At 37.4% G+C, this 23,452-nt stretch overlaps 1 protein-coding gene across 2 annotated transcripts in view; it reads left to right on the forward strand.

Annotated features, from left to right (window-relative positions):
• ANO4 (anoctamin 4) overlaps positions 1-23,452 on the forward strand; it is a 395,457-nt gene that overhangs the window by 290,338 nt on the left and 81,667 nt on the right. For both annotated transcript variants that reach the window (XM_042993008.1, XM_042993009.1), the window contains 5 exons: positions 7,403-7,458; positions 9,756-9,877; positions 13,205-13,339; positions 14,401-14,497; positions 19,083-19,143. In XM_042993008.1, coding sequence (XP_042848942.1) covers positions 7,403-7,458; positions 9,756-9,877; positions 13,205-13,339; positions 14,401-14,497; positions 19,083-19,143 — 471 coding nt within the window. The remainder of the gene's footprint in view (positions 1-7,402; positions 7,459-9,755; positions 9,878-13,204; positions 13,340-14,400; positions 14,498-19,082; positions 19,144-23,452) is intronic.

Raw genomic sequence — 23,452 nt, forward strand, 5'->3', positions numbered from 1 at the left:
CAAACTCATCACCCAAAAAACAAATAATCCAGTGAAGAAATGGGCAGAAGACAGGAATAGACTCTTTTCCAAAGAAGACATACATATGGCCAGCAGACACATGAGAAGATGCTCACCATCACTCATCATCAGGGAAATGCAAATCAAAACCACAGTGAGATACCACCTCACACGTGTCAGAATGGCTAAACTCCACAACATAAATATTATATTAATTACTTTTTAAATATGTATCCCCTATTTGCTCATGTAATTTTAACAAAAAAGATATATTACACTTCCCTTTTATCATAACTTTTTCAGTTAACATTGTATCATAAAAATGCTAGGAAAGAAATGAGCAGAAGTGAAATGATTATGATAGTAGCTATTCTGAATTATTTCATAAAATACAAATTTTTAAAAACAGTGCCTTCGCTAGTATTGGTGCTATAACTTGCAACACATCTCACAATTTATTATTACACGCTAGTGTATTGAGACTGTAGCTAAAAACTGCTAGCCTGGACAGTAAGCTCTTTAGTTGTAAATACGCTGCCTTATTCATCTTCGTATCATCATTGCCTAGCACACACTCTGGCATGTAGTATGAGTGCTTCTTGAACTGAATTGAAAATGTCTTAAACACAATGTCTAATCATCAGCATCCTTAGACAGTAAAAAAATTGTGTACAATGAGGCCATTCATCAATAACTTAACTTTTGCATCTCAAAATGTGAGCTATTTTTACAAATAGCCAAGATGAAGACCAAAGGACAGAGACAGTGATTTGTAAATATTCTGGAGGAGTGCGGGAAATGTTGTATTGTTACCAGTTATAAATGATCTTTGTAAGTTTCTCATTTGTTAAAAGGAGAATTCTGTTTAAGAACCCCAATGCTTTTTATCTTTTAAGCTTTTATTTAAATTCCAGTTAGTTAACATAGTGTGTAATAATAGTTTCAAGGGTACAACATAGTGATTCAACACTTCAACCCAACATCCAGCACTCATCACAAGTGCACTCCTTAATCCCCATCACCTGTTTCACCCATCACCAGCACCCCCAATCTGGTAACTATCAATTTGTTGTCTATAGTTAAGAGTCTGTTTCTTGGTTTGCCCCTCCCTCTTTTTTTTCCCCTTTGCTCATTTGTTTTGTTTCTTAACTTCCACACATGAGTGAAATCACTTGGTATTTGTCTTTGACTGACTGACTTATATTGCTTAGCATAATACTAACTCCATCCATGTCATTGCAAATAGCAAGATTTCATTCTTCTTTATGACTGAGGAAAAAGTCCATTGTGTGTGTTTGTGTGTGTGTGTGTGTATAGTGTGTGTATATATGCGGTACACACATATATATCTCACATATTCTTTATTCATTCATCAGCTCAGTGCTTTGAAAATTGGTAATGATGACCTGGAGAAGTATCTAATTTAGAAATGACCAATCACAGGGTAAATTATTAACACAGAGTCAGGCATTATGCTAAAAAACATGGAGTAAAACTACAAATGCTCGGTTGACCCAGTGTTTCATTGTCATCTTTGGTTTTGTAAATAAAAGAAATAACAGAAGAAATTTTAATTTATTGATAGAATAATGTTTATCTAATGTTATTTTCTACCTAAACTCTTTCTAAAAGTGACATCTTCCATGAGCCAATAGTGATCAAAAATAATACAAAAATACTGATTTGTAAACATGATTCATAAGGATATTTTGCTGGAGTGTAAACTACCACTATGTAAGTTTTCCTGATTCACTCTGAATTTGTTACAACTGTGAAAATAAAACCTGTTGAAATCCATTTTCAAAATAGAGCAATTAATAGATCAACTAAGATTTTTTTAACAATATAAGTACATGAAATAAATTTTGAAATTGACTTGCATTTTCAAAATTGGTACTCAAAGGGGAAGTTAGTGGAGTAGTAGACTTCAAGTAGGAACTATTTTCTCACTTTGCAGGACTTTGATAAATTATGATAAGCTTACAGAGGTCATCAACAGAGTCTCTTATTAGGTCCCTGTCAATTCTGTTTTTTCTAATATCTGGGATGTTTGAAAGTTGATTGCTGAGATATGTGGAATTCTCAATAGAGACTCCAGGGAATCAGAGTTTTTCACATAATCATTTTTATTCATTTGTTGCAAAGGTATTTATTGAGGGCCTCCTGCCTGCTAGACAAAATACAAAAGCAATACAGATACTTGTACTTCACATGTTTTTCTTAGACATTTAGTGTTAATGTGAAGCATCTTAAAACACAGTACTGTGTTACGGTGGTTAAAAGTACCTGAACATTGATAGACCCTCCATCAGTAAAAAGTGAATCAGTGTATGTTCTATCTGCCACTGAGGCTAAGCCTACGCACTCTAATCAGGATCTAAAGCATAGGGAGCATTCCCCTATTAGTCACTTGAGAGACATTGTTCTAGTTAACTTCTTTAAGGTACATTTTAGAAAGTAGCATAATTCTTGATCTGAAAGAAACTTCAAAGGTCAACACATTCAACTTCCACTGCTGGCCAAGAAGGAGTGACAGGCACAAGATTTATTCCCCCACCTGAAACGATCAAAGGGAAAACAGAAAAAAAAAGTATGAGACTACTATTTTCAAGACATCAAATGTTGGGCAGCCAAGAATAGGGATCCCTGAGAAACAGAAAACAAATAAGGTGAGCCCCATAATTGTCTCCACTTGCTACTTTGACATAGTTTCTAGATAGCAGGCTAGGGAAGGAGAACCCAGGCAGAACCTGGTAGCCTGCCTGAGTTGAGAAGATGTTGCTGAGAGTCCAAGGAGACCAAGGCAGTTAGAGTTCACAGAACAGAGTACAATAAAGTAGAAAGTTCCACCAAGAGAGAACTCTGAAAATCAGCAGCAGGTCCCCCCTCAAGTATTTAGCTGACTACTGATTAGTGGATATGTATTAGGAAACTATCCAAAGTCAGTGAAAGAACAACCACAAAGGATTTCCAATGTTATTGGAACACCTCATCATTTGCAGAGCATGGAACATAAATGCTCTAAAGAGTCCAATCCAAAATTGAGAAGTTAATACACCGAGTAAAAAAAAAAAAAAAAAAAGCAAGGCCTAATTCTTTGCTGCCTGCAAGAAACACACTTTAAATATAAAGACAGAAATAGATTAAAAGTGAAAGGTTCAAAAAAGTTATACCATGCCAACCAAAAGAAAGCTGAAGAGGCTATACTGATACCAGATAAAAATAGATTTCAGAGAAAAGAATATTACCAGGGATAAAAATGAATTTAGTCAATTCATCAGGAGGACATAACAATCCTAAAAGCCTACAGCTTCAAACGACACAAAGCAAAAACTGACAGAAATGCAAAGAGAAATAGACAACTTCACAGTTATAGTCATATATTTCCAATACTTCTTTCTCAGTGATTAATAGAATAAATAGAAAATCAGTAGGAGTTAGAAGACCTGAATAGCATTACCAGTGAACTTAATTGATCTTTTAGATCAGTCCACTACCAACAACAGCAGAATATGTATTTTTTTTTTCAAGTACACCTAGAACATTACCAAGATTGGCATATTTGGGGGGGAATAAAACATGATTGATGGATTTAAAGGGATTCAAGTCCTACAGAGTATGTTTTTTGACCACAGAGGAAGTAGATTATATGTTAATAAGATAATTTCTGGAAATTTTACAAATATTTAAAACTAATACACTTTTAAATAGCTCATCAGTGGAAGAAGAAATCAAAAGAGAAGTCAGTATGTTGTATTCAATGAAAAAAACAATATATCAAAAAGTGTGCAGTACTTAGGGAGAAGTTTATAATACTATATGCCTATATATGAAAAGAAATGCCCGAATTAATGATTTCCCCTTCCACCTTAAGAAACAAAAAGAAAAGGGAATTAAAGTAGGTAGATGAAAGGAAGTAATAAAAGAGAAGAAATCAGTGAAATAGAAAACAGAAAAAACAATAGAGAAAATCATTGAAACCAAAAGCTGTTTCTTTGGGGAAAAATATAAAACAAAAAAATTTATAAACCTTGTGGTGGATACACCCAAGGCGACTTCCCAGTGAGTCATGCCCTGTGTAATTCCTTCTCCTTAAGTGTGAGCAGAAACTGTAGCTTAAATTTAACCAATAGAATATTGCAAAGGTGATTGTGTCACTCCTGTGATTATGTTACATTACAAAGCTTAAGAGATCTTCCAGATGTGGAAAAGTTCTTAATCAGTTTGACTTTTGACTTAATCAAAAGGAAGATCATTCTGGGTGGGCCTGACCTAATCAGGTTTAGGCCTGTCCCCAGCTCAGAAACTTGCAGTGACACAGATTCCCTCTCTCCTTTGCTGGTTTTGATCAAGCAAGTTGCCATGAATATTGTAGCCACAAGGAAATCAATGCTGTCAATCATGTAAGGCAGCTTGGAAGTGGCTCCTTTCCTAGCTGAACTTCCAGGTAAGAATGCAGTATAGCCAAAACCTTTGCTTTGGCTTTGTGAGACCCAAAACAGAGAACCTAGGTGAAGCATATCCAGACTTCTGACTAAAAGAAGCTGTGAGATAATGTTTTTAGCTACAATATATCTTATAATTTGTTACACGGTGATAGAACACTAATGCAAACTTCTAGCCAGGCTTATCAGGTAGTAAAGAGAGAAAACACAAATTCCTAAATTTCTAGGAATAGGAAAGGTGATCTCACCAAAAATTTTCTGAATATTTTTAATAATCTTTTATTATGAATAATCTTTTGTCAATAAATTTGACAACTTAAATGAAACGGACACATTTCTTGACAGATGAAAATAATCAAAACCCATTCAAGAAGAAATAACCTTGTGTTGTTGATTTTGGCCATTCTGACAGGTGTGGGGTGATATCGCATTGTAGTTTTGATTTGCACTTTTCCTGATGATCAGTAATGTTGAGCATCTTTTCATGTGTTTCTTGGCCATCTGGATGTCTTTTGAAAAATGTCTATTCATGTCTTCTGCACATTTTTAAATTGGGTTATTTGTTTTTTGGGTGTTGAGTTGTGTAAGTTCTTTATATATTCTGGAATGTGTATCTCAGATATGTCATTTGCATATATCTTCTCCCATTCCATAGGTTGCCTTGTAGTTTGGTGGATTGTTTCCTTCACTGTGCAGAAAGTTCTTATTTTGATGTGGTCCTGGTAGTTTATTTTTGCTTTTGTTTCCCTTGCCTCGGGAGACATATCTAGAAAGAAGTTGCTGTGTATGGCTGATATCAAAGAAGTTTTGGGTTTCCTGTCTCACATTTAGGTCTTTCATCCATTTTGAATTTATTTTTGTGTATGGTGTAAGAAAGTGGTCCAGTTTCATTCTTTTGCATGTTGCTGTCCAGTTTTCCCAAAACTATTTGTTAGAGAGACTGTCTTTTATCCACTGGATATTCTTCCCTGTTTTGTTGAAGATTAATTGACCATAATTGTGGGCTCATTTCTGGGTGTTTTATTCTGTTCCATTGATCTTTGTGTCTGTTTTTGTGCCAGTACCATACTGTTGTGATCGCTACAGCTTTGTAATATAACTTGAAGTCCAAAATTGTGATGCCTCCAGCTTTGCTCTTCTTTTTCAAGATTAGTTTGGCTCTTTAGGTTCTTCTGTGGTTCCATACAAATTTTTTTTGTTCTATTTCTGTGAAAAATTCTGTCGGTATTTTGATAGGGATTGCATTAAATGTGTAGATTGCACAGGTGTGGAGAAAGGGGAACCCCCTTACACTGTTGGTGAGAATGCAAACTGGTGCAGCCACTATGGAAAACATTATGGAGGTTCTCCCAAAAGTTAAAAATAGAACTACCCTACAATCCAGCAATTGCACTACTAGGTATTTATCAAAAAAATGCAAAAATACTAACTCAAAACAAGACATGCATCCCAATGTTTATAGCAGCATTATCTACAGTAACCAACCCAAGTGTCCACAAGCTGATGAATGGGTAAGGAAGATGTGGTATACATACACCATGGAATATTACTCGGCCATAAGAATGAAATCTCACCATTTGCAATGACATGAATGGAGCTAAAGAGTATTATGCTAAGCAAAATAATTTAGGGAAAGGAAAATACCATATGATTTCACTCACATGTGGAATTTAAGAAACAAAACAGATGAGCCAAGGAACAAAAAGTGAGAGTGGCAAATCAAGAAACAGACTTTTAACTATAGAGAATAAACTGATGGTTACCAGAAGGGAGATGGGTGGGGGATGGGTTAAATAAATGGGATTAAGGAGTGCACTTGTGATGAGCACCAGGTGATGTATGGAAATGTTGAATCACTGTATTGTACACCTGAAACTAACATAACACTATATGTTAACTGGAATTTAAATAAAAACAAAAAAATAAACTTATGTATATAAGCTTAAAAAAAGTAGAAATAACCTAGTTAGCCCCATATGTATTAAAGAAATTGAATTTGTACTTTAGAATCTTCTCACAAAAATACCCCTGCAGGCCCAGATTATTTTATATATGAATTCTATGAGCCATTCAAGAAAGAATACCAATTTTAAAAAACTCTTTCACAAAATTGAAACAAATAGTTATATATCCGTATGATGGAATACTCAACAATGAAAATGAGCTACAACATGGGTGAATTTCAAAGTAATTATCCTGAGTGAAAGAATTCAGACAAAAAAAGAGTAAATGCTAGATGATTCCATTTATACAAAACTCTAGAAAATGCAAACCAATAATGACAGAAAGCAGATCAGTGTTGCCTTGGAGATGGCATAGGGAGGAGTGCCGTTCCAAAGTGGCATGATAAACTTTGGGGTATTTGGGGTAATGGATATATTTGCTTGATGGTTTCAGGTGTGCATATGTAAGTCAAATCTTCTCAGATTGTGTGTTTTACATCTCTGTCATCTGTCATATGTCAGTTATGCCTCAGTAAAGCTATTTTTAAAATAATCCACATATCCAACACCCTTCCCCCATTTTATATATGAGAAAATTAAAGCCTGAGGGCAAGAGAACTTTTTCAAAGTCATACCACTAGTCCAATGCAGAAGGGTTAGATTTATCTACATTGAAGCTTCTAGATCAAAATATAAAAAGAGCTCCTGGAAGAAAATCATTTTTTGGTATGATAAATGTATCCACTTTTCCCAATACATTCTTGTCTCTGTGCCAGGCACTGCGCCATGTATGCGTCACTGTTTGGTTTCTATTTGAAAATCTGATTTCCCAGCCCTTGATTCCAATTTGCTAGCACATAGCAAAACTTTCCAAACTGAGTCCCCAACTGGGTTCAAATCATTTTTGAAAACCTAGATTGCTTGCTCCAAAAAGTACCACCCTCACATTAGTCTTGAACATTGTGAGGATTCAAACTCAGTATTAGTTCAAACTGAACTTTTTTATCATTTTAGGTCTGAATCGTTTGCTTACCAATGGCTCCTATGAAGCTGCATTTCCCTTGCACGAGGTATTGTCCTGCCTTTCCTCCTCCTCCGTCAATTTCTTGTTATTAAATCAGCTTCTGGGAATAGTCAGAAGCCAATTGAGTTTGCTGATACGACATTTGTTCAAAGTGAAATTAATTTGTTCAATGGATAATGAGGGAGGGCCTACTTGCATTGTGACGTCTCTCCCCCAGCACAGATTTATTTCTATGTATCTTTATGTAATTGTAAGAATACTTGAGTCAAGAGTCACTCAGCATGAGTTCAGAGGAATCGCTGAGGGACTCCAAGTCATAAAATTAGAGAAGCATTGAAAATTTGCATGAGGCACCACACCCATGGGGAAAATGTTGTTGAAATATATAGTCTCTGCAACAAAGAAATTTATAGCTATTTCTTCGAGAGTAGGGGGGAGCCATTTTGAAAAGTCTCTGGTAACCAGAGGGTGATGAATGGAAACGAATAGTATTGTACATATTATTGCTCATTTAAGTTACATAAATTTTGATATTCTCCTTATTTGCTTCATGGTTTTTGTCATCTATAAGGATTTTAGTAAATGTAATTGTGATTACCTTTAACTCTGTTTTGGGTTATGTAACCCAGAATTCTCTTTTACACATAGGTTTACAGGGATTTAATCCTCATGACTGGTGAAAGATGGTTCTCATCTTCATGGTATTGAGCCCCTACTTTGTACCAGTCACGGTGTGGCACAGCAGAAAGATGACTATCACAGCCCATGCCCTGTAGGACCTCACAAACTAGCCAGGCTGGAACTCCTGGGAGTGATTTCCAGAAGCCTTATACTAGCAATGATGTTAACAGTTTGCCAATAAACTTTGGAGAACTGTTCCAACAGTTCATAAATGGCAAGTCTTTCCAAAACATACCCTTTATTATTTGGCTTAGAGTACTGCCCCTGTTGTTTTAAATACTACAAGCACACAAAGGTGATATAGAATTTTACAAATCTTATTCATTAAGAAAACTAGAAGCTTTAGTCTGAGACCCTGTTTACAGACTGCCATGAAACATTTTAGGAATGATTCTTTTAGTATCACAAAAGCAAACATTTTGACCCAGAGGTATTCTAGAGCCACACACAGGTGATTCTGAACTCTAAAGACAGATTTCTCCAGAAAACATCATGTGGCCTCCTGTAGTTATTAGTTGGCATGGCCCCAAAAAGGTTTCGAAGACAACTGCATTCTCCCACAGCCAAGCCCTTGTCCATAGTGAGCAATAGTAGGGGAGCAGAAGTATCTGTGTAGGTGAGTAGGTGGCAGGTATGAGGAGGTCTAAGAAGATGCAGCTTTGAAACCCCATGGAGTAACTCAAGGTGTCTTTGTGGCTTCCATATCTTGGTAAAGCCCTGTATTCTATGAGAAGAGAACTTCCAAATCAGTAATAGCAACAACAATAACATAATTGCTCTTGTGACTCTTTATTCTCAGTGTAGCTTAATTATATTATTTAACCTCATAATAACCTTTAAAGGCAGGAAAGCAGGAAGAGCAGACATTGTTGCCAATGCTTCATCTTAAAATTTTAAATAGCGGTTTAGAGAAAGGTTAACCCACCTCTAGTCACTGTGTGAGTTTGTTGACCTGAGACTAGAACCTGAGTTTCTTGTCTTTCAGCCTGGTTCACCTTCCACAAGAAAGAACTTCCCAGATTAACATTAATAATTAGTCCACTTCCAGAAGATGCTTTTTCTGTTTGTGAAACTAGCATTGCCATTAACTGAACTCAGAAAAACCTGCACCTGTCCCGGCCCTTTGTCTCGTCATTTGTTCCATGAAGTGGTTGGATTATATTTGAATTGTTGTAATTTTGAGGTTATATCCCGATTTTATATTTTAGGGTTTTGCGTGGACAAGGCAAGGGAACAGCTATGGCTGTTTACCAACTACCCTGTCTTGAGACAAGTGGAACTAAGTCTTAGGCATGTGTTCTGGGCAAGACACTTTATTCATTCAAACCATGAAAGACATCAATGAGGCAGATATTTTAGTTCCATTATGAATTAGGAATCCAGGGCTCAGAGAATTTAAGGTCTTCCAGCTAAAAAATAGAAGAACTGAGTTCGAACTCAGTTCAAACCTGCCTGATTCTAACAAGCATGTGCTTTTTACTACACAGCACCATCAACAAGATTATGTCCACAATAACTGCTTTGCCTTCAATAATATGTATCTATTTCTTTCCTATATGACCCCTATCACTACTCTTGCCATAATAGACTAGTATTACTGTCAGATTTTCCTTATGACTTTTTTTGGGTATTACCTCACTGGCAGTGGTGTTTTTATCCCAGGGAAGTTACAGAAGTAAAAACTCCATTAGAACCCATGGAGCGGAAAACCACCGACATCTGCTCTATGAGTGCTGGGCCTCCTGGGGCGTGTGGTATAAATACCAGCCTTTGGATCTTGTAAGGTGAGTTTTTAACCAGCTGCAAATATAAAGCTTGCACAGAATGATTAGGAAGACTGTCAGCTGGGACAAGAAAAAAGTCTGAATTACATAGCTCTTGATCAAATCTGGCTTTATCTCAAAAAGGCAACTTGGCCAGGCCTCCCACAGGAGTTTATAAGGAGCAGGCCATCCATGTGACTGTTATTGACAAATTATCAATAACGACTGCAGAAAGATGCTTACATATATTAGTGGCAAATAGAATATTAGTTACTGTGTAAGTAGGAAATATGGATTCTGTCATTGTAATAAATTTCAGGCTTATTTTAATTTTCAACTGATAAATTTTAAAGATTTTGATTTTGCAAGTCAAATCAGTACATCTGCTTTTAACTTGTGATGACATTGGAAATGTATGCTTTTTTAACTGTTTATGTATGTTCAACTTTCAGCATTCATGGCAGCATTATTCTCTGACATCTCATTATTTATTTACAGACTGGTTATTATTAACATTGGGTACCAACAGTCCATACTTTGTGGATTCCTTATAAAAGAGAAAGTCATGTCTCATTTCCTAGATTAGCTTGATTTGATTTACTCTGACTAGTGCCCTCAAAAATTGAGCCCAGAGGAAAATGAAATAATAAGACAGCTCACTTTATATTTTTGTCTCCCTGGGCAATTAGCCATTCTTCCTGCCAGAGTGCTTGTTACTAAGCATTTACTCCTATTGATCCAAGGGCACTGACGAATTGTGTACTATTCTATGTATCAGTAACAAATAAACCAGATGATCTGGGTGAGTGGAAAATATTTTCTGAGATGAGATCATTTTCTTTTGACCAGTCTCAATAAATGCTAAAACAGTGGGGGTGGGGAGGATACAAGTAAGTGCTCTTCCCAGCCTCACTCCCAATATTACAGGAATACACTGATTAAAAATTACAGAAAAGTACTGCAGGCAAAATATCTGTCCTTGACATTGTTTTGATTAAGACTTTGCAGTTTATCATTGTGTTAAACCCATTGTGTTTCTAGTATTACGCTAAATACCTTTGGCAAAGACAGTTGGAAGCCACCATGTCTAAGAAATTCAGTTTCCTTCATAAAAACAGGCTCTGCATACTCGAAACAACTAGAAAACAGTACAAGACTATGCACAGTTAGGTAAAATGTATTATGATAAGTTTTACAACAATTTGGAAAAATGGGAAGGATAGATATGGGTAGGTGCTTCTGTGGAAAGCTCTGTAGAGCTGAGCCTGGAAGAGATTGGGATTTGTATTGCCCAGAAGGAAGGGAGAGGAAAAGCACAAGCAAGATTTGAGTAGTATGAAGTTTTGGAGTATCTAGGAAATCTCATCTCTTAAATAGCTCTTGTCCTATAAATTTTGCTTCTTCCATGTCTCTTGAATCTGGCCACACCCTAGTATCTCCTCTACCATACTGCCTCCTTCACCTTACAACCTGGACTATGGCTGTTGTCCCACACTTGGTCTTCCTTTTCCCACTCTGGTCCCTTCCAGTCCATTCTCTAACCGGCAGACAGAGTGGTATTTTTGGAATGTGAATCTGATTATGTCCCTTGAATGTTAAAACTCTCTTATGATTTTCCCTTTCTCCCACGATAAGGATCAATGCATTTAGCATGGTTTACAAGACCCTCTGAGGTCCAGCCTCCACCTAGCTTACCAGCCCACCTCTTGTTATCAGTGTTCCAGGCACACTGCCCTTATTTTACCTGGTTCCTTCTGCTACAGGTTCTTTGTAATTATGGTTCTTCTGCTGGAAATACTCTATCCTGTCCCCAGTCCTTCCTAGCTAATAGTCACCTCCTCAGAGAAGTCTTCCCTAATTAAGGTGATCACATGGTCTTAGTTTATATACTTGTGGAATTATGTTCCTCTCCTTTTGTGGAGAGGACTCCACAAAAGGAAAGGGAGAACACTCCCTTTTCCCAGTGTTCTAATTATAAACTTATTTCTTTAATTGATTGATGTATATCTACTCTATCAGCCTGTGAGCTGCACAAGAGCAGGGACCATGCTTATTTTGTTCATCATTTTATCTTCAGTTCATAGCACAATATTTGCCACCTGGAAGGTAGTTTCTATTTGTTGAATGAATAAAAGAATATTTATCTGTGTATTTGAATGTATGTTGAAGAAGCCTTCAGGGAGTGAAAAATTTATGTTGGAAAACAGTGGAAGATAGGATAAAGGGGATAATCTTTATTCCATCTTTTAGGAGCTTTTAGGAACCATTGGACATTCTAAGAGGAAAGCAGAAGCCAGTATTTGGAAATAGGTGGTAAACAACATTTGTTTAGAATGAGAATAAAAAAATAATTAGAATATTCTTATATTAAACTAAAAAATAATGAACTTCTGGGGTATTTGGATGGCTCAGTCAGTTAAGTGTCTGACTCTTGATTTTAGCTCAGGTCATGATCTCACGGATTGAGTTCAAGCCTCACATCAGGCTTTGCGCTAACACCACGGAGCCTGCTTGGGATTCTGTCTCTCTCTCTGTGCCTCCCCCAATTGCTATCTCCAAAAATAAATAAAAATAAACTTTAAACAAAATAATGAACTTCTAACTATAGCATGTAGCATTTGAGAGGCATAGAAAGTAGTTTGGGTTGTATTCTAGTGTAAGTCAATTATGTTATTAATGGTGTTTGAAAATAAAAAAAAAAAAAACCAAGGAATTCCCTGGATACCTCTGAACTTCACAGAATGCAGGGCACTAGGCAGACTGTTTAGTCTCTGAAAAACATTTTTAGAGGTGCATGTTGAAACTTGTGAAAAATCATCACTTAAGAGGAAAAGTTGCTCTCAGTGTCCCTTCATATTGAATCTCAGTAGTTAGAGTTATTTTCTTTATAATATCATGCAATTCTAGCATTGTAAACATCTTATAAGGCTACAGAATATTGAGAGGGGTGTTTAAAGTTTTTCACAGTAACTTTGTTTCCTGTTTTTAAAAATATACGTCATTATAATACATGTGCTACAAACAACCATACGCTTGGAAATGGCAAAGATGAGATGATGTGTTGTCACCAACACTTCAAGTTCTCCTGGTTCTGTAGTAAGAAATGTCATATCTTCCTGAATGCGCATGGGTTTTGCTCTGTGTTCTTACACAAGCTTGTGTGTATAATCATGTTCCTGTATGGAAGAGTTTATTCTATTTCCAATATATAATAATAGGAGAAGAAATTGAAGCCCAGAGCCTTAATTTGGTCAAGTATCTATTCTCTTAGATGCATGTTTATCAGCAAGGACATTACAAAGTAAACTTACTGAGTAAAGTGTTAAAATGCTGTTGTGTCTTACACAGGCGGTACTTTGGAGAGAAGATTGGGTTGTATTTTGCCTGGTTGGGCTGGTATACTGGCATGCTCTTCCCAGCTGCCTTCATTGGATTGTTTGTCTTTCTGTATGGAGTCATTACTCTGGATCACTGCCAAGTCAGGTATGGGGAGCTCTGTGTGAACCTACCTTTGCTTCTATTTAGAGATGGGTGGTGATACTTTGGGCATGTTCCCAGATCATGGGCCCACTTTTTCTTCTAACCTCCTTCTCAGTCACTCCTAAAAGAAATCAAAAGGCTCAGTTCACAAGATCTTCCATCCATTATCCATGCTGCTGTAGTCTTCATATACCAGGGAAGCAGGGTTTACATTTGTAGGCATATAAGCCACTCTGTATCCACAGAAAAAATCACTTCCATTCACTGGCTAAAAGTTACTCTCTTTCTGACTTTTTACTTTTTCTCTTCTAATATTGCAAAGTGGCAGATTCACAATCCCTTTTTATGAATTCTGTGTTTTTGTAAGGACCGTTTAAACCTAAACCAGAAAGACATCTTACCAACTTGTTGGGCCTTGAGAATGATTGATGTTGAGGATTGTTAGCTCTCTCACCATAATGTAGTGTAAGGTATTGTACAGAGTTTATTGCCAGGCTGAACAGTGATCCTAAATAATAAATGTGCCTTTTAGAAGTGATTACAAAAGTAAAAGGGATTGATTCTCCTGCCTATAAAAATATTTTACTTTTTGGTGAAATTGTTAATGGGTATGTAGTTTCCCCCCAGAACTAATGCATCATATTTTTATTTATTACTCCATTATTAGTTTTCACTTACCATACACATAGAGTTTGAGGCAGACACTTTTAGGTACCTTGTTGTTCCTAAAATTCAATACAAAACTGTTTCAAATCTGTGCAATGTTGTGAATGACTTTTGTGTAATTTAGGGTATAACATCCAATGTTTTGCTTCATGTATTTTCAGAGTTTAACTTATTAATATTTAAAGCCAAGAAACAGCCTCATAAATAAGTAGGTTTATCAAATTACTAAAATCTTCAGGCATTTGTTTACATTAATAACAGATAAGGCTAGGAATCTAATCAGGACAAAAATCTGGTCTACTGGGTCTTATTTAGTGGTTGAATATTCTGGTGAAATTAGATGGAAAAACATGCTCTTATGTCATTAAAAAGTGGTCCTTTTCTGTTCTCTTTTCCAGTAAAGAAGTCTGCCAAGCTACAGATATCATCATGTGTCCTGTGTGTGATAAATACTGTCCATTCATGAGGCTGTCAGACAGCTGCGTTTATGCCAAGGTAATTTCACATCTGCAGCATTTTAGGTGGATTGAATCTTTCATACATTTTCCTGAGGAACAGAGGGTAACTGTATTCTCTTTGTAATGTCTGGTCCTTGATTCTCAAGTTTATGTTGTAGGAGAGAGTTACCTCTATCACTTGGTATTCTAATTCAAATATGTTTTTTACTGTATATGTATTTTAAATGTATTAGCTCTGATTATCATCACAAGAAGCTTCAGTGTGCAAACTGCAAAGAGTACAGTTGTTAGACTCAGAGAAAGATTCAAATCTTGACTCTGCTCTTTGCCACCTGTCAGTCCAAGAACAAGTTACTTAATTCTCTGAGCCACAGTTTTCTTATCTGTAAAATGGAGAACATGATGCTTGTCTCATACAATGGTTATAAGAAATAAGCTGAAATGTATACTGAGCCACATGCTTGGCAAATGGTAAGATCTTGGTAAATGAGAGCCGCCATCATTTTTCTCCTTCATCATTATTATTGTCAAATAAATTTTAGATTCAAGACTAGTTCAGCTACTTACCTCCTTGATCTTGCACATGGACAGTCTCTTTGAGGCTGAACTTTTTCATCTCTAAGATTCCCACGGTGATAGCTGCCTTCTCTGCCCCATGGAATGTCCTGAAGACCAAAGAAGATAGTCTTATATGGAAAAGTGCTTTGAAAAGAACAAATACATAGCATCATTATGTCTATTATATATAATTGCATGTCCCTTTCCCATGTTATGCTTTTATTTAAACTTTAGACACATTCATTGAATTCCTTATTTTTTACTTACGGTCAGTCTCACTAATGCAAAGCAATAGCTGGAGTATGGGCTGCTGAAGACTTTCCAAACACCACTGCCTGTCAACTTGCCCAGACTTCAGAAACAAAGAGGGTTGGCAGACTTTACTGAATGTCTGCAATCCCTGCAGCTTGGATCTATCTAATTATACTGTTGGCATGGCAGGGTTTTGTTCGTTTTTAACGAGAACATTTGATAGACAGCCCAAGAGCCCGCCCATCCATGATGTCATCAGTAATGCAGGTGTCCAGTCCATGTGGGTGGAGCCCAAACCACAGCAGCCAGGTGTGATTTTAGGAAGATTTGGCTAAATGCTGCAAGGGACCAAAAAAGCACAAAATATTCTCCCTGTCTTTGGAGAACATACAGATAGACCCAAGAAAGTGAGACAAACTTAACAGAATGAGCTTGGGAAATACAGATTTGGTGAGGCCCAAAGAGGTTTGTCAGCAGTATAATTTGTTTAAAGATCATGAATTAAGCTTGAATGACTCAGGTGTAAAAAGTCTGCTTTTGGGGGAAACCTGGGTGGCTCAGTTGGTTAAGCGTCCGACTTCAGCTCAGGTTACGATCTCATGGTCCGTGAGTTCAAGCCCCGTGTCGGGCTCTGGGCTGACGGCTCAGAGCCTGGAGCCTGTTTCCGATTCTGTGTCTCCCTCTCTCTCTGCCCCTCCCCCGTTCATGCTCTGTCTCTCTCTGTCTCAAAAATAAATAAACTTTAAAAAAAATTTTTTAAAAAGTCTGCTTTTTGGGAGTCTCAGAAAACCAATGTTTTGTTGTTATTGTTGCTTGGGAGTATTTGTTTTCTACATGGAAAAATATGACTGGAGCGAAGTTCTCTCTTTAGGAGATCCATGACAATCCCTTAAAAGGATCATAATGGACAGTTTAGAGTATTCAGATTTTATAGGAGCTAGTTGAGCAGCTATCCTACTGAACATAAGATCTAGAACAATAATAATTATAATAACAGCTAGGCTATAGATATCAAAGTAGCTAGGCAACCTACATTTTTATTTCTAATTCTTACAGCAACTTCAAGGTAGATGTTATTACTCTGATTTTACTCAGGTAAAAATTACTTTTCCATGGTCACACAGCAGTAAGTAGCTAGGCCTTGGTTTATCTGACTGGAAAACATATCATTGTGCCATATTGAGGCTACAAGATGTTTAGATTCTGGATTTCAGATTTGGTCTTGACTTTAAAAACTTAATAAAATGAAAGCTAAAACACTACAGAATGAAATAACTGAAGTTCTATAGCGTTTCCTTTAGAAATACTTATTAGAAATGCCAAACTGATTTCATGGAACTGAGGATACACTGGAATATTGGATCAAATCAGAGTCTCGATCCAATGTAATCAATGGCTGTTCTGCTGGTCAGGAATGCTTCATTCTCAACCTTTACATTCGCAAGGTCAGCAGAAAGGACTTATTGGCTTGTTTCACTGGAAAAGATACTGGAAGCCCACACTGTCTGGGAAGAAAGCCCTCACAGCCCAGAACTTGGCCTCCAGGCCCCCAGATGTCTCTTTTCGGCTACCTCTCTACATGTTCATTTTGCAGACAAGTTCTCATCACATGCTCAAGAAGGTGGCTGCTGACTGCCACAACACAAGGCTTATATCTTCCTTTCTTTATCTCCTTAGGCATATTTTTATAAAAATTCTTGGTCTGCCATTACAGAATGTCTCTTTCAGAACCTGTATGTTGTCTAGTTTGGAATTCTTTGGAGGCAGATGTCTTCCCCAAATACTTTATTGTTTTGGCCTGTGCATGTTTGTCTCTTGGAGGTGTCAACTACTTTGGGTAACGGTCATAGGACAAGCACTCAGCTGTCAGTCCTGGCGATTTTACAGAAGGAGAGGACAATGTGTCCTAGGCACCACTATGCGCTGCACTTTTCCAGAGGACTTTTTGGTCAGAGTTTCTTTTTTAAGCCTGCCTAGAACAAAAGAGAATTGGGCGGAGCCACTGTCCCTTGATTGTTATCCACTAGCCCTGGAGTTTAAGAGGAATGGACTGAAGAGAGAATGCATAAGGACAGATGGCCAGGGAGCACCTCCTCATCTCCTCAACCAGGCAGAACTCTGAGCACCCTTATATTACCCCAAGAACCAACACCTGTAGCTTGTCCTCCCTGTTGCAGGTGATTTGATAGGGGAAACTAACTGTCCAGGGACTGTGGAGGGAGAGGCTGGAGTAGAAATTATGTATTTCTCCAAGCTGAGCTCCCACGCTGTTTGGGAACTGCCACTAACTGTCTCCATATACCACCATATACTACCACCTACACACACACACACGCCAACTCAAGGCAACTTTCCATCTCCCCTGGGGTTTCTCAGAGTCTTTGTTTGTTTTTGTGTTTTGTTAGTTCCCTGAATCTACTATCTTGCTTCTCCAGGGTTGATTTTGGCAGAGGGAGGCATCAGTCTATCTTAACTTACATTTTAGTAGGAACCATAAGTCCATATTAACTCACCCCTCCTGATTCACATGTTCCCAAATAACTGCAGCCGAAAAATGTCTCTCTCCACATGTTTGTACATCAGTCCCAGGGAGGGACTCTAATTGGTTCTGTTTCAACCACATGCCCCCTAGTGACCTACATGAGAGAGATCTATTACCAGGAGAAGGGAGGAAAGATCACGTGAGCAGCCAAAAACAATGACCACCACAATTCATTCCAGAATCTACACTGATGGTGCAGGCTACAACTTCCACCAACTCCCTATAAATACCCTAATAGCACAGACCAGCCGCATATAACTGGAACTCTCAAGCTTGATTTAATTCTCAGTGCATTATACAATATGCAATATACAACTTGACAGTCCCTCTGGTGTATGAATAAAATGGCTTTTGCCTTTTGTCTACATTAAATATTTGAATGCTGCTCATCTCGCCTATGTTCAAAGAAAAAAGGCATAAACTTTTGGAAAATTTTGAAATACTTCACAATATGATATAACAGGAAAAGACCTGTTTATAGTTGGTGCATTCTCCAAGGGACAGTAAACTATATTTTATACAGAGCTATAAAGCACCCCAAAAAAGGTTATGCTTTATGAATGTATCAGTCATCATTTCAATTTGGCATGACATTGGTGTGATTTATCCTGGAGGTGGAAATGAGCATAGCAGTTTTGCAAGACAAATATCTTTGCTTTCTGTTGTGGTATTTGTGATAGAATATATTATTCTAGCAATAAAGTATTTGCTAGATAAAGTATTTGCGTTGTGTGTAATAGATAAATACAATGATTACCCAAGGCTTTAATAAAGGTGGAAGTGGATTTTGTTAATGGTCTGCTCTCTCTTCTTTGTAATATTAAAATCCAGAGGGCAACCCAGAAAAATGTTTGCCCAAAACTACACAAACAAAATATCCATGTTTCCAAAGTGAATAAATGAGGCATTAAAAATAGAAATCAGAAGACTTTAAAGCAGCAACAATCACACCTTTCTGGTCTTAAATATAAATTTTCCATATACATATGTGCACATGTAATAGTTTTTATGGTGTACAAAAGAAAATTCTTAGCATTCTTGGGGCTGCTAATTAATTTCCAACTAGATGATACCCATATACAGGGTACAGATTCTCTTTTGCATATCCAAACTACTCAGTTGGAGGAACTCCCTTCTTGATTATGATCCAAAATGAGTATCTCCCAAAGAAACCCTGCAAAATTCATTTATTTGTATAGAATTGAAACAAATGTGAATTGAAATATAGTATATGAGAAACTAGTTTAACTATGATTCATAATATTCCCAGGTAACTCACCTCTTTGACAACGGAGCTACTGTATTCTTTGCTGTTTTCATGGCAGTCTGGGGTAAGTGTCCTGCATCCATGTAACTTGAGTTCCCCTTATATGCTTTATAATATGTTCCTTCAGAAATCTGACTTTGTCCTGTGGATGTGAAAGGAAGAAGCTTGCATAAATTCAGTTGGCCATTCTACTGGACACAAGCTGATAAATAATTCATTTATTTATTTAAAAAATAATGTTATAGAGAAGAAATATGTCTGATTTCTCTTACACCTTCAAGATTTTCATCAACATTTCATTATTAACATAAAATTCACCTTCTGTTGGAGACAAAAATAAAGCTTATAATATATCAAAAATTCTAGTGAGATCTAAGTACTCACAGAAGTATATATCGGACTTTCTGCTGTGAGTGGAACCATTTCATCCAGCTAATGTATGAGTACCCACCTCTGGGTTTCTTTCAGTTCTGGTTAAAAAGACCCCCTATAAACGGAGCTCCTTGTAAAGCTGGATTGAGTCCTTCTATATCAGTTTAAATCAACAGCTCCATAATAACAAGGTGTGATGGAACATTCACTTAAATAATTTCTTAATCCAAGGAAAGTACTTTACCTACTTCTTTGTAAAATGAGTTTCATAGTATCTTTCTCATGAAATCATTATAAAGTTTTAATTAGTAGTATAGAGGAGTCTGGACAAATTCATAATAAACAATTGTGGTTATCTTTGGAGAGAGGTTAAGTGAGCAGTGATGGGTAAGGGAAAGGGTAAGTGAGCAGTGATGAAAGACAGGTTTTTACACTATATGTTTTCAATTTGGTTTGAATTTTTCACAATTATTATGCATTTCTTCTAGAAATTAAAATTCCAGAATCTCAGTTTTGATGTTACAAAACTCTGCTAACTCAAGACTTAGGCTCATGTTGTTCCTTGTGTCTGGAATGAATATCAGATCTTCTCCATCTTTCAGAGGCTAACTGAATTGTCATCTTCCTCCTTTGAACTTCACAACATTTGACTGACTTCTAGCCTTCTTTGGACACTTAAAATGAGTTGTATACACACATTATTTCCCTTAGTAGGTTCATGTTCCTCAAGGATCATTATAGTGATTGAAGATTCATACATTTCTTTTGAAGACAGAGATTCATATTTGTTGGATGGATGGATGGATGGATGGATGGATGGGAAAAAGAAAAGAGAAGGGAAAGAGAAGCAAATTATCAAAACAGTTTCTTTATAAGACAAGGAATGTATTTAAATAGTCTCTTTGACAACTGGAAATACAAAAGCCTTGTTCTCTTGAGGAGACTTGTTCTAGATATATTCTGTTTTCCCTACCTAGAGATATTCAAAGAAAAAATTGTCTCTCCCAGTACATATCTGTTGAAGGGACATATTTTTTTAAATTTTTTAATGTTTATTTATTTTTGAAAGAGAGAGAGAGCAGGTGAGGGGCAGAGAGAGGGGGGGACACAGAATCTGAAGCATGCTCCAGACTCCAAGCTGTCCGCACAGAGCCTGACACAGGGCTCGAACCCACGAACTGCGAGATTGTGACCTGAGCCAAAGTCAGACACTTAACCAACTGAGCCACCCAGGCCCCCTGAAGGGACATATTTTTAAACCTGTGACTCTAGCACCTCTGTCAGTGGGCATTGGACCCAAAACCCATAGGTTAGTAAGTGGCCTGGGAGAAGACCTGAAGTTCTGTCCAAAGAGGAACTAGCAAGATCACCCACAGTCTTATTCTAAAGAATATGGATTGAAAAATGTGGAGAGAGACAGGGAGTTAGCTATAGGAATTGACACTGAAATGTGCATAAAGGTCATGAGGGAGGGAGGAAGAAGGAAATTGAGATTGAACATAAGGTGGAAGTAGGAAGAATTATGAGCATGTTGAAGTTATGAGAAATCAGAACCTTGGAATACACAAAAGCAAAGTGCTAGTGGAAACGATAGTAAGCAGAGAGTCCAGAAGCTAACTGGTAGCCAACTAGGAGGAAATGCAAGACAGTCCCCCAAAGGGAAACAGGGAGAATATAGCCAAGCTGTGTTATTAGTGGAGTGTATCAGGGTAAAGACCTAGGATCTCCTATGGCTGAAGTCTCTTGAACTGCTGGCTTCTGTATCCAGTCTCTGAATAGGCTAAGTCTTTTAATCCCCATGGGATTCCCGCCTCCCTTGATAGGGAGGGCTTTGTGAAAAGCCCTCATTATTTGTTCTACCCCTTAGTACATCTCTGTCCCTTGCAAACAAAAGAATCTAATCGTAACAGAATTTTGGTTATGGGACTGAACTCTTAGATCAAGAATTGTATATCTGGTTTTTCTAGAATATACTTGTATTGGTAACCATGATCAGGAAGTATAATAAGCCATCCAGTGCTTAAGCTATGCCATGGTTACAAATGAGGATACTTTAGAAAATGTCTTCATTTATTAAACCAGGAGTTCCCAAACTTTTCCAGTTGTGGCACACATATGAAATACTATTTGCACAGCATCCTGATGTACATGAATGAGTCTGCTCATGGCCAGGGATAATACTGCCCTCACCTGCCTGAAGGTTTGAAGGGATTATTACCTCATGCATACCTATAATCTGCCCCTGGCATACCCACTGGTCTGCTCTGCTTTGGGCCATGAGTCTACTATGTAATGAGTTAATTCTTCTGCATAGAGAGTAATTTTCTGGAAGAATTAATACATAAATATACATTACCTACTTTAGTATTTCACCAATTTTTACTGAAATGATGTTTTCTTCTCCTAGTTTATCCACTGAGACTATAGAGAAGTAAAGTTCTGGGGTATTATAATGTTTGTCTAAAGTGCAGAGGTCATCATCTCCTCTACCCCTCACACAGTACCACCATTATAAAGGGGATTGCATCCCTTCTTTGCGAGTTGGAATGCCTTATGCTGGTGATAACAAATATGTGTATTTTATCCCTACTAACTTCAGTTGATTGGGGGTGGCTTTCTGGAACACGAAGCTGAGAAACTTCTGAGTTCCAAGTGGGTGGATTGGAGATTTAACAATCCTTGGGCTTTGGAGGGTACCCAGTAAGAATCTGATAGATGTATCGTAATAACCTTTGGGAAGAAGCGAACATTTTAGGACCACTTCAGGCAAGGCAAGCCTGGAATAATTCATTGTCTGAATTGCTTTGTCTTAGTTGACAACTTACTGCTTAAATCTTGGATGGTTCCCAGAAATGTAATCATTTGAGAAGAAGAATGACTTACCCCAGGTGTTTCTTGGTAGATGCTCTTTGCAGAAATCTGGAATGGCCAATAGTAACAGCTATAGTAATAGCACACACTTGTTGGTTTCCTATGTGCTGGACACCATCCTAAGCATTGTACAGTATCCTCTAAGTTAATTTTTATAGCAGCATTTGAGGAAGGTATTGTTATTATCCTCATGTGATAGATGAGGGAACTGGGGTAGTAGCTAGAAAGTGGCAAACCCAGGAGTTAAACGGGGCACTCTTAGCTTCTACAGTCTATTGCTAGATAGACTACTATTTGTAGCCCTGTTTGCTTCTGCTTCAGAGATATAAACTTTATGATAAAGGACTGTTAACCTCATCCCAAGCCCCATTTATACTGCTTTGAGACGGTGATGTTCCATAAAAGTGTGTCACTTCTAATGGAGCTCAGCTTAGTGGTGTCAGGCTTATCCTTTATGACTGACAAGTTACATTTAAGAAAACAAATGCACTTTATTTTTGGGAAACTGCTAGATGCAGAGATGCTGAGAATAGATATAAGTGGTTTACAAGACCTGTAAAGGATGGGGCTGATGTGTTTATTTTGTTGCCCTTTGCTTTGTGTGTTCAGGACAGAAACAATAGGGCTCCATTTAGAATCATTCTGCAGCAGCTGGGAAGGGCCTTTGTGTGGGGTTAAAAAGCTTTACAGAACCCCACTACCTTTGTGAGTGGGGCCCCACTACCTTTGTGAGGCAGGGCCTCCCGGGGACCCTCGAGGTACACTGTGAGCCTACAGCTCTGGGCTTGAACCACAGTGTCGCTCTTTCCTCAGTGCTCATTTTTGTGCAGAAAGATTGAAGAAACAGAACAATTATGGCCTAAATTAGCTTCTCTCCCTAGGGGGGAAAATGAGTCACTAGGGAACTAGATGTTGGCAGAGACTTGTCAGGAAGCAGATTATATTTCTCTTTTCTTCATTTTTGGGTTTTTTTTAATCATTTTTCTTTTTTTTCTTTTTACTTTCATTGCCAAAAATTTATTTGCCCTCAGTAAATAATCAAATCAAGGTCCTCAATGTTCTCCAAAACAGAAAACCAGGATTGTGGTTATTTTAATGGAAATTCAAAGATTCTTTAAATGCTTCTGTCA

Source organism: Panthera tigris, chromosome B4, assembly GCF_018350195.1.
Source record: "Panthera tigris isolate Pti1 chromosome B4, P.tigris_Pti1_mat1.1, whole genome shotgun sequence".
Taxonomy (NCBI): Eukaryota; Metazoa; Chordata; class Mammalia; order Carnivora; family Felidae; genus Panthera; species Panthera tigris.